Source organism: Callospermophilus lateralis, chromosome 1, assembly GCF_048772815.1.
Source record: "Callospermophilus lateralis isolate mCalLat2 chromosome 1, mCalLat2.hap1, whole genome shotgun sequence".
In the NCBI taxonomy this organism is placed as follows: domain Eukaryota; kingdom Metazoa; phylum Chordata; class Mammalia; order Rodentia; family Sciuridae; genus Callospermophilus; species Callospermophilus lateralis.
This window is the reverse complement of record NC_135305.1, coordinates 13,986,453-13,998,773: the sequence shown is the minus strand read 5'-3', so window position 1 is coordinate 13,998,773 and position 12,321 is coordinate 13,986,453. Positions and strand designations below refer to the sequence as shown.

The following is a 12,321-nucleotide window of genomic DNA, read 5'->3' as shown; positions in this document are numbered from 1 at the left end:
GTGGCCTCCTAGCTGGTCTCCCTACCTCTGGACTGTCCTCTATCTACGCTTCTGGCTCAGTGGTCTCTGAAAATGCACATTGGAGTCACCAAAATGCCTTGACCCCTCCAAGGACTGACTCCACAAGAAGCTCAAACCTCTCATCTCAGGACATAGTGCTCATCCCAGGATCCCTCCTCCCTACATGCTCCACCACATAAACTATTTTTGTTCCTGATCTTTGTCCCCAGGTAGGATTATTTTCTTAACCTAAAATGAAACCACTAGGTCAAAGGTATGACTATAGTATACACGAATTTACAGTTCCCCTAGAGTCTATGGGAGGGTCCACTTTTTTGTACCTTACTACCTCTGGAGATGATCGTTTAGAAACAGGGCAAATCCAAAAATCAAACTAAAACTTTACGATTTGATAGATCATAAACTATCATTATACTTTGAACTTTCAATTCTTGGATTATGGGTAAAATTTTACCTTCATTGCCTATTTTTATTTCTGCTTCTGTGTTCTGAACTTTGATCTATTACATTTCCTCTTTCTTCAGTAAAACCTTTTTCCTAACCCAATGGTTCTGAAGAGTGGCCACCTGACCCTCAGCATCAGCATCCTCCAACAACTTGTTAAGAGCACAAAGACCTATGAACCTGAGACTATGGGAGGGGACCCAGCCATCTGCTTTAGCCCTCCAGAACTACAGCCCACCAGTCCACATTGAGCTGGAGCCCAAGTGGGCCATCATACGTGGGGAGAGTGTTTCTATGAAGGGACCACCTTGCCTGATGGCCAGTCTTAAATAGAAAATGGAGAAGACCCCAAGCTGTGGTCTGGCTGACTTCACCTCTCTGGGCCTCGATACCCTCATGAGTAAAATGGGATTATAATATGACCCATTACATAGAGTTGTTTTAAGAATTAAAGTTTCAATACCTGCTGAGCACTTAGCATAATTCCCAGCACACGCCCTTACTCTGTCTGGGTATCACTGCAGCTGCTGTGGCCACTTAAATGATCACAAACTCATTATCCTACTCCACTCTTCCCCCTTGTCCTTCAGGTATCTTCTGGAAGATGTAAGCTGGACCTTCAAGAAACTTGACTGTTTGGAAGCAGGAAGGAGTTTGTGTAATCAATGTCAAACATAATGCACCACTTTTGTTCCCTCCCCTTAAAAAATATGCCTCTCTTTCCTCCTTTCATTGACCCAGTCCAGCCCTCCCAAACTGTACATACTTCTGCAGGTCACTGGGAGTTAAAAAAAAACATAAGAGAACAAATACCGGAGAAGTTCTTGAATTCATCCTAGGTATACCAAATATTTATGCTGGTGAAAAATGGATTTGATTCTAAAACATTTTATCCTATTCTACCTCTTATAGCAGTCTTCTGATTGATGGTCAATATGAATAACATTAAGAGGAGGTCCCAGTACCAAACAAGCTTGTGAAAAAGCTACTAGAACTAGGTGATTTGAATGAACTTGTGCCAACATGGATTGTGAGTCTTCCTGAGTGAAAAAGCATATTCAGGCTCCCACTGTTTTGACTCAGCCCCTCCCACCCCACACTGCAAAGGAGGGTCTCAGAGGGCTGGTGTTCCATGGAGAATGCTTTAGGAAGTGTTGTCTTACTGGAAATGAAAAATGACTTCCAGGAGTTAGCAATCTGAGAAAACGAACTGAGAAAGAAATTTTCTCCTGCTGGCCAAAGAGTTGTTAGTGAATAGATTGGAGAAATAATACTGCATAAGATGTTATGTATCAGAAAGAACTTTAAGTACTAAAAGAGAACTTTTCTCTTTTCAAAGAAAGAAAATGAGGAGCTGGGGTTGTCGCTCAGTGGTAGAGACTTGCCTAGCACCTGCGAGGCCCTGGGTTTGATACTTAGCACCACATAAAAATAAATAAATAATAAAGGTATTGTGTCAACTACCACTAAAAAATATTTATATAAAAAAGAAAGAAAATGAATTTAACATGCTTTAGAAAAATGAACTGAATGCTGTCCTGCCTCACTTGCCCCTCCCCAAACTCCTAACGAGATAGTTATTTGGGGTGTTTTCCAAAAGAAGAGACTTCCTGAGTTTGTCCAAGACTGGGAACTTTTTAGAGTAAGGAAGTGATGATCCCTTAATACTGTCTTCCCTGTGAATATTCCAGGTGGTGACCTCTGTGATCATCTGCTCTAACCTGGATCTTCTCATTTTTCTTCCGCAAGAAACTTGAAAATGTAATAACCCTAATTTTTTTCTCCTTCCCTCTCCTCTTCCCTTTCCCTCTCTGTTTCTCCACCCCAACTTTTCCCCTTGTTCTCCAGGAACCTTCTGCATCATTTCACTGTGCACCTGTGTGGCTGGGATCAACTTTGAGCTGTCACGCTACCCACGCTACCTGTACGGACTCCCCGATGACATCAGCCATGGCTATGGATGGTCCATGTTCTGTGCGTGGGGGGGCCTGGGCCTCACGCTAATCTCGGGATTCTTCTGTACCTTGGCCCCTTCTGTCCAACCTGTCCCGAGGACCAACTGCCCTAAATCCAGACCCGAGAATGGGACAGTGTGCTAAAAAAACAAACCCATACATATATATATATATATATAAATATATATATAATATACATATATAAAACAAAACTAAATCAAGATGATGCCAGTGCCAAGGTAGAGTTGAGTTGGCTCAGGCACCTGCATCTCGCCGGACTTTGTGTTGCCTCATCACCAAGATGGGGAAAGTGTTCCCATCCTGTGGCTCTTCCATCAATTCTTGACTTTTGGCTTCACAGTTTCTTGAAGACAAAGCAAACATCACCACCTGCGATAGCATCTTGATCCCCGTCACTCATGAGCACGTGGTGGGGAGCTGGAAGGGACAGTGGCAGTGGTCTGGAGCAACCCAGATGTGAGAAGGAAGTGCCACGCACTGGGCCAGCAGGAGAGGACACCACCCCGCGGTCATATCCCAGGGAAGCGCGGCCCCCTAGTTCATAGAGCCGAACCACATCTTCAAGGCCATTTTCAGTACCACTTCTCCTGCTCTTCCTGTCTGAGCTCCTTCCTGGCCCACCAGCAACACACAAGGAGTAGACAAGAAAACGAACCAAGAAGGAAGTTTTCTCTCTGTGGCCAAACTTTCGGACAAAATTTTAGAGGTGGGAAGGGGAGAGAACATGCTGAGAGGCAAGATTCACACCAATAAAAGGACACTTCAGTGGATGCTCAGAAAGCCCAGTCTTACCTTCCAGCTGCCTTACGCCCAGTTAACAAGAGGCCACCCCGTCCTCCCCACCTGCACTCCCTGGGCAGATCGGAGCCTTGGAGTAGTGGTGTGATGTGGTATGAGTGTGTGTGTGTGTGTGTGTGTGTGTGTGTGTGTGTGTGTGTGTGAACATTGGGTGGTTTCCTTTATTTCTTTTCCGCCTTTTAAATGGAAATATTGTATTTTGACCATTGTCTCTCTATCACTATGGTGGTTTCATGGCTGAGATGGAAGCCCAGATTCCTAGAAAGTATGAGAGGCAGGCCTCTATGGATGCCAGTACTTGGTGCTGCAGCTGCAGATGCCTGAAGAAAAACAGAGAGAGACAGAGAGAGAGAGAACGCACATGTGGTGGATGCTGCCTGAGTGGGAGGTTTTATTATCTGTGATGCATTTTTTCTATTACTTTTGGTACAACAGAAATTCCCAGAGAGCAGAACCGAGAACAAAACCACTGGGCCAGAGGACCCTGTGGCTCTGCACATTACAGTTCTGGATCGCCACAGGATTTAGTCCTCTAATTTTGGAAGTTCAAGACACAGCTGGGCACAAAAGCCATGAGAGAAGAGGGGGGAACACACAGTTCAGGAGGGAGAAGGAATGTCGCCTCTGGTTGCTGTTGTACAAGTGCGTACACCAAACAAGACCTTCACTCCCCCTCATGGGGGCTGTCCTTTGTCACTGGACATCTACCCCTTTCCTAGGGGTAACGTCTGTACAGATGAAGGAAAACGAGTCACATGCAGAGAGAGAACACCTCCATTACCCATGGGCTCAAATTTGTATGATATTGTGTAAATTAATGGAGAACTCTTGACTTTCCATCTTCTTCCCTTTCCTCTTGATATTCAAGGCCATGAATCCCAAAATAGTTGTCTTAGTAGCTAGCACCCAAACAGAGGTGAAATAAATCCACCCCGGTGTCTCAGGCCCACTTAAGCAAAATGACGCGGCAGGTGCTGGTGAGTGGAGAGAAATCAGAGTTGTGAATGCTGTAGGGCCGGAGTAGCTCAGTCACCTCAGGGGCCCTGCTGGTGCCCAGCAGCCCCAGGGGAGGCAGGGAGAGAATCCCTGAGCTGACATAGTCACAGTTAACCTTGCAGCAGAGAATCTAGCTGTTTAATAGCTCATATGCTTTGGGAACTTTGCCAACACTCAGCAGCCTGCCTTCCTCATTGCTGTTTCTTCACCTGTCTTCCAACCAGCTCTCCCCTCTTCTTACCTACTGACCACTGGCCCTGGCACCTTGCATCCGTGTTAAGTCCAGCCTGTCATTTGCTCTTCTTGACGGTGTGTGTGTAATCCATATCTGGCTATGACATCTGATGTGCGTGAATGGGCTTGAGTGTAGATGCTGTGTGTATCTCTGGTGCATTTTGCTTGTCTGTGTTAGTACACACCTGCACGCAAGTGTGGATGCCCTACTCAAGACTCCCTCTCCAGGGAGCCCAGTCAGCTTCTGCAAAAGGTCTAGTGTGTGAGTGCCCTTGGTATGGGTGTACCGGGCGATGGAGGAGAGCCGGGTAGAAAGAAGTGCTCTTGGCTTCTGATGGAGGTTCCAAGGATTGTTTTTAAGACCATATGAGAAGGGAAGTAATTTCCAGGAAACCCTAGTTTTTTAATTGGGAATTTTATTTTCATTTTTCTTTGAAAGTTTGATCTCTCCCTTTAGGGAAATGGCATCCTTGGGAGAGGGGAAGAGTGAAAAAAAGTATCTCAGATTGAGAGGCCTTGTGACTTTTTACCAAGCACCTTGAATTAGACAGGGAGAGCAAGTATCTGTGAGCATCCATTTGGGGCAGAGGTTTATCTGCAAATTCCAGCTGCTTTCCAGTTGCAGAAAAGTGGGGGAAACAATTCTAAATGGGAAAAATTTCTATCAACTGTTTAAACTTCTTTAGTAACCATTTTTGAAGACACTAACTCATAGAACTATCACTATTTATACCCTCTTTTTCTATACATACTTGCTACAAGTATATCCTCTGCCCAATCCAGTACTTATCTTTGTGATGAAACTTTAATGAAATTTACTGCATCCCTTTGAAATTTGAGCATCCCTGAGATGTCAGAAGGACTCTGGGGAAGTAGAGCATCTGTGTCATCTCCACATCTGCAGACCGGGGCCTTTTAGCTCTCTGATATTGGAGCCAGAAAGGTACAGATACAAGCACTCTGGGGTCTGTCCTGCTTGGGAACAGTAACATGGCCAGGCTCATGGTCAAAATGGAAGCCCCTGTCTAGGAGGCAAGTCCTAGCCAATAGGAAGAGAGCCCAGGTGACTTTGATTCTCTCGGCAAAGGGGCTTGACCATAGATCTAAACCACACCCCTCCGAGCAGTTCCTGAAGCCTCCTGACTGTAAGGTAGCTGAGGAAGAAGCAAAAAAGAGACCTGACCTGTGAGGCTTTCAAAGCCAGACGCTGCTAACTCCAAATTGAACTAGAACCAAACCTAAAGAGGGGCTTAGGGTCAGTGGCCTCTATAAGACCCCCAGTTCCCATCCAGGTCAAGTTCAAATTCCTTTTGTGTATGTAATCAAGCTTATGCTGTGAGCTCCATGCCAGCCAACCTTGAGCACAGGGCCCATTTCAACTTTTATTTTTTTTCTCCCCTCTAAGATTAGGGACTCAGAAAAGTAGCATGTTTGCCTAGAGAGAGATCCCATTTTTCTCTCCCCTCATTTTGTGAGTTATGGTTTCTTTTTCTGTTTCTTTTCTTCCTACCCTCTTTTACTTGCCTCTGAACCTACCTTAGTAAGCTAAGATAGTTAAGTACTTCATATCTAGAAAGGGTAGAGATAGACTCCAAGTAGCCTCCATCTTTATTTGTTGTGGCTTTAGGTTTCATAAGGAAGACTGTGGCTCACCGGCATCAAAATTTTAAAAAATGAAAGACTGCACCCATTCTAGTTTCAACCTTCCCACAAGTCCTAGCGTTTCAGCAACTCTACCCTTTGACCTCTAGGGATTATGAAGTCACAAAGACTGGACAGCTCCACCAAATCAAGACCAGCTTTCCTTGACCTCACATCCCTGTGTAGCACTCTTGGCCCTGGTGCCATGTTGGTCTATTCTCCCACTGGGTATTTCCACCCAGCAGTGCTTCCTTTTCTTTCAAGAGGAGAGGGTACCTGAAGACTGTCTCTCAGTATTGGTCCATACTTACGGTAAAAGGCCTGGCATGAAAGCATCATATGTGGTTGTCCTGATTTAGTGGAAGAATGTGCAGTTTAGGATTCCAAAGATGTCTACCTGAGCCAATGTCAGACTTCAAAAAAATCAAATAGATCATTTAGAGGCATTTAGAAAGGAACATATTCACTAGCTTATGCTGAGAGTGTTCATGAACTGGTTTGCAAGTATCCAAGGGAAGAAGTGGGAAGAAATACACACCCTAGTCATTCTTTGGTGTGGTTTATGTGACATTCGGTTGTTTCTTTCAGTTCAAGTGAAGCTGCTTTTCTGAAAGTGTTCTGTCTGCTCCTGGGACTAAGCATCCCCGTGAACACATCCAGTGCTGTCCTGGTAAATGTGATGAGTCAGAGTGAGAGGCGATTTCAGCACATAGAGAAACCAGTGGTGTGTACCAGCTGGACTGGCTTTGGTGCTATCTTCCAGTTGGTATGGCAGAGAAAAGGGACAGATTTTTAAGCAAGCCCACCACAGAGTTGATGAACACAAGTGATTCTAATATCTCTCAGAGCCATTGACTTCTGGGATTGTATTTGGCATCTTTCCATTGATTCTGCCATGGTGTAAAATGTTTCTTAAACTTGATTTCCGGTTCTTAGAATATGTTAATATCAGCTATTGAGCTTTTTCTCCTGAGTAATGCATGCTCATTGTAGACATGTTTTTTACTTATAAAAGTGAAAAACAAAAATGCTACAATTTTGTCCATAATTCCATCACACTGTCATCTATGGTGGACCCGGTCATAATGGCCGTGGCCCCAAACCTCTCTAATGCATGGTTTTCTCGGGATTGGCAGATGGGACTATGAGGACATTTTATGGCCACAGAACCACACTGTTCTGCATCACGTTGACTCTCTGTTCATGGCATTAGGAGCACAGGTTCTGAGCCCCCAGAACAAAGAGGCCTATGAAAGCTCAATATTAGAAGGTGAAACAGGACTAAAAGTTTCCTGTTTGGGGATTTACTTCTCTCTCTCTCTCATATATATGTATACATACACACACACACACACACACACACACACACACACATCTCCCCTACTTGTTCTTTTTTCCCCCAGGTGTCATCTCAATCTAATCATGGGTGTAAGAGCACTGAAGCCACTTATACAAGCTACACTTGTATAATGCATCTACTGTAAATTTCATTTCTGTTCTGCACTAAAATGATTTGACTCTGGGCACTGTGTCTTCTCCATACTTGAACTTCCTCATCTACAAGGTGAGGATGGTGATAACACTTTACCTCATGGTATACTAAGGGTGACGAAGAAATCGCAAAGGGACTTGCAGACACGAAATGCTGTATGAATTACGCACGGTTCAAGTTATCTACAGCAGCAGAGCCCTCACTGAAATGGAATTCTTGCATCTAGTTTCTGTGCCTTGCTGTTAAAGGGATAGAGAGAGAGGTCATCTTGGTTGCTAAATAGGACTTTACCTGTCCACCAGAAGCACATGGGATTCTCTTCTTCATTCAGACCCTCCAGAGAAATTGGCTCCTGAATTTACTTCACATGCTCCCAGATTCTTTCCTATCATCCCAAAGCCAATTTTGCAAAGGGCACTGTTGTCCCTCTTGCTTATTCCCAGAGAAGATGGAACACATAAACCATGAGCTGAAACAGTTAACTTTTAATCAAAGCATGTGGTTAATGCCTCGTTGTTTGTTTTGACCAATTCTAGCATTATTTCCAGCTATACCTACCCAAGTGGTAAGAACAAGTTAGATTCTGAAAGGTTTAATGATTTTTAAGTTTAGGATGAGAATAAGTTTCAAGGAGGTAGGACCTGCTTTCTCTTACCCATTGGAGAAGCCCATGACTTCATTGGAAGCCTCCAAGTTTTTGCAGGGAGTCCTCTGGGTGGGACACACACTGGGACATGTTCTAAGAATGATCTTGTTTGGGAAAAACTGAATCCTAGATTCTAAATGAGAAAAGAATGTACTCCCAAAAGGGTCTGTGCACTTTCTGCTTTGCAGTGGATCAATGTTGTGTTGAGACCTTCTCTTAGGGAAGTTCAAAAATTGCCATTCATATAGCCCAGCCAGGAATGGGGAAACTGCCCAGCCACAGGGTGTTTGTTCAGTGCTGAGAAACAGAAATCTGGGTCGCACCTGGGATTGCCCAGCCGCAGCTCAACCTGGCATCCCTTTGACAGACGCCAGCCTCTCCTCTTCATTCCCAAGGACTGGTGTCGCTTCCTAAGGAACTCTGTGTCCCTCTCTCTCTCCTGGACCCCGAGCATTCCATTCCTTTCCTTTCTGGGTGGCCCTCGGACCCTTCCTCGTCTGTGTGTACCGGGGTGTCTGTGTCGTGAGTGTGACGATGCCGTTTACAGAGTCCTCTCCGGTATCGCCCATCCCCCTTGCCCATCGCCACCCCCCGGTGTGACTGTTTTGCTATTCAAGACTCTCTGTAAAAATGTACAATAAAAGTGGAAACTGAAAATAAAGGGGAGGGGTTTGCGACTACTCACATGCGATGTTGTAGCCCTCAGTTTTCTGAGGACTTAGGAGGAACTGCCCTAGAATCCTGACTCTGGTGGCATTTGAGGGGCGGGATGGCGTGGCACAGGTGATTTTTCTGGTCATTTCTCTGGCAGTCAGAGTTCTGTTCGAAAGGGGTTTGCCTTGATAGTAGAATTTATCTCCCCCAAAGTAAGAGCATATCATCAAAGTCAGAAAGGCCAAGGTCATGGCAAAGGTCAACACAGAGACCTGATCCTGAGGTGGCCATTCAGCAGCTGTGTTACCAGCTCACTCGGGGCCTCGGGTGAGTCTTGTTACCTCACCATGTCTCCACGTCCTCTCGACCTTACAGGGAGTGGGGGAGCTTTCAGGACTCCTGGGATGCCGAGTCTCCTTGTCCTTTCTGCTGCTAGTTTTTGAGAGACTCTGTTCCTGCGCTGGCTGGTGTGTGCTTGCTTACTTACTACGTTGAGGTAAACCAGGAGTTTTTTCTCCCGGCCGTTATTGACCCACAGTTTCATTCCTCAGAAAGTCACCTCAAGTCAACAGCCAGTTTGTGCTCAGAGTCCAAAGCCTTTTATCTACCTTTTCATTCTCAGATGCCTTTTCCCGCCTACTTTGACGATCTCATTTTATTATCTCTACTGACAGCTTTGCTGCACCAGGGCCCCGGGTAGGAGAAGGAGCATCAGAGGAGAGGAGGCATGTGAGTTGCCTTGTAATCTGTGACTCGCTCTGCAAGTGTGGCTCTCCAAGTCAGACGCAGGAGGTCTGCCCCAGGGTTGCCACGGAGGGGAATGGAGAAGGCAGTGGTGGTTGTGGGGTGGTGGCCATGTGCAAAACTGTGGATCCAGAGTAGAGGTTAGATGAAGGGGACTTTTAGATGGAGATGTGGCTGAATCACCAGAACGCCCTCAGCGTAGCAACAGAGAAGGAGCCCCAAGGCAGTGACCCTGCAGAAAGAGGAAGCAGGATCGAGCAGGGAATAGATGATCCTATTGCACAAATGCTGCCTGCCTTCAAGAGGAGAAGAGTAGCTTCCTAGAGTGGGGAAGCACACCATGCTTGGTCAATGACAGCGTCTCCCTCCACTCCGTGGTTACAGGCAGCTTCAGTCTAAATCCTCCTCTGATGATCCATGATGATCATCTCTGGGACCAATTTCTGGTAGGTGATTTGGACCCCTGCTGTCCAACAGGATATATGAGTCACATGTGCGATTTTACATATCCTAAGAGCCACATTTCCAAAAGCCCAACCAAACTGGTGAAATTAATTTTCATACTATGTTTTAACCCAACATATCAAAAATATCACTTCAACATGGCATCAACATAAATTACTGAGATATTTTATGTTTTTTTTTTAATATTCTCAAGCCAGTGTGAATTATTTTACTCTGAAAAAAAAAAAACAATTTTAATTTGAATCAGTCACATTTCCAGTGCTCTACTGCCATGTGTGGCTTCTGGCTGGTGTCTAGGCCAGGGCAGATTTAGGGTCTTCTTTAAGAGACTGAGCGGACCACTCTTCCCTGTGTATCACTAACTACCAAGATCGTATCACTGCTGACAGAGGCAGGAGGCTGGCTGCGTTGGCCGAGAGTGGAAAGCACAGAGCAATGTCCAGCTGCTGTCTTAACCTCTGGAAGTTCTGTTTCACCTACTTAGTAAGGGAACCCCACCCTCATGACCTACCCAAGTCCTAGAGGGCAAAGCAGGTCATGATCTTTTAGGCTGCAGGAGCATCAGCCACTGCCTTATGATGTCCTTTATCTCTCAGTGGGGAGGGGTGGACAGGCCTTCTCTCTGTGAAGAAAAAAGAGCTCACAACCATCTGTCATCTGGTGCAGTTGCCTGCTAAGAACATCTCACCAATATTTGGAGCTGTTTTCTCCATTCCTTAATTTTCTAGCTTAAAATCAAATGCTAAAAAGGAGGTACACTGAGCGGCAGCCACAGGTGGGCTGGGTCTCCTGGGAGGTGGCAGTGACAAGTTCTATCCTTGCACTGTGACTCAGGCCACCATTGCCTACCTCTCCTCTCTGCTTACACACCTTCCTTGGGTTTGAAGAAACCTCTTTTGTTCAGGAAAAAGACAAGTAGCAAGATCTTAGTGCAGAGAACAGAATAGAACACAAGCAACCAACCCCCGGGCATTCTCAAAGCATTTCAAAGAACCAGTATGACAAGGTTTGATTCGTTTAAAATATAACATTCTGAGCCCTGTGTTACCAAGCGAGAGAAAATGAGCTGATTTGGTGAGTATGTTTTATATATGGTCATTAGACAGGGACCATCGCCGACAAAACTCTCGAACACCTGGAGTGTTTATGGTCCGCCAGATTATTGCTCAGTCAATATAAATTTATTTACCTTTACTTTAATTTGCATAGTGCTTTCTGATTGGTTAGACAAGGAGTGGTGTATACTGCAGGATTCTAACAACTCTCCCCTTGGAGGTAGCAATTCCTGTGGTTATTGGTGCTAAAATAAGATTAAATATTATGTTAATTTGTTCTGATATGATGTGAATAAATGTATTGTTTAATCTTAACAAGAATGCTACATCTTATCAGATCTATTGTACTGTCTGTTCCTTCTCATACTTAATTAATTACAGAAAAGGTGATCCAAACCAGATCTTGAAACTCTTGTGATTTCTAAGAGGAATTTAACAGGGAAGTGGGAGGGGGGAATGAAAAGGGAAATTGCCAGGTTCCTGTGACTTTGAAAGGACTGAGGAAGCAGAGAGCATTTGGGGACTTCACTGAAACTGACTGCATCTTGCAATTTTCTTTTTCAAATTGGCAGAAATATTGTATTTCCATCGATTGAAGAAAAAAAGTGTCTGGTAATTAATTAAATGACTTGTTCATGGAAAAAATAAAATAAATAACCTGTCAGTTGTGGAATGTAAACTGATTAAACAATTAAATAAAGAAGATCATGTTGTGTGTTTTAAACGATTGTGTCTGCTCTCTGCTTGTGGGATGGGGCGGGATGGGGAGGGCAGAGGCTGGAGTATTTGATAAAGAATAATATTGTTCTCACTGGTTTTGTATAGAAATAGATAGTAAGAGTCTTACATAGATAGCCAACTGAAAGCTGTAATCCAAAAGGAAATTGACAGTACACATTCCAATCCTGGGTAGACCAAAGGTACATGCTTTGAGGATTGGGTAAGAGATGGAGAAAAAAAAATGGAGGGAGATTCAGAAGGCAAAAAGAGGGAAACATTATTTTTCTCCTTATTACTGACATTGATAAATGTTTAAAGGTTTTATGAGAAGCTGGAATTACTAGTTACCTCCGAGCCTCTTGATTTATTATTTCCTGGTTAGTGGTGAAGAGAGAAATTCTCATCTTTAGCATCTTTGTTCTCAATTTAGAGTTC

At 44.5% G+C, this 12,321-nt stretch overlaps 1 protein-coding gene across 1 annotated transcript in view; it reads left to right on the top strand.

Moving 5' to 3' along the window:
* The window catches only part of Tmem178b (transmembrane protein 178B), a 351,038-nt gene extending 339,176 nt beyond the window's left edge, over positions 1-11,862 (top strand). Inside the window, exon 4 of the mRNA XM_076832497.2 lies at positions 2,314-11,862. Within this exon, the coding sequence (XP_076688612.1) occupies positions 2,314-2,564 (251 nt within the window). The 3' untranslated portion in view covers positions 2,565-11,862. The remainder of the gene's footprint in view (positions 1-2,313) is intronic.
* Positions 11,863-12,321: the final 459 nt, after the last annotated feature.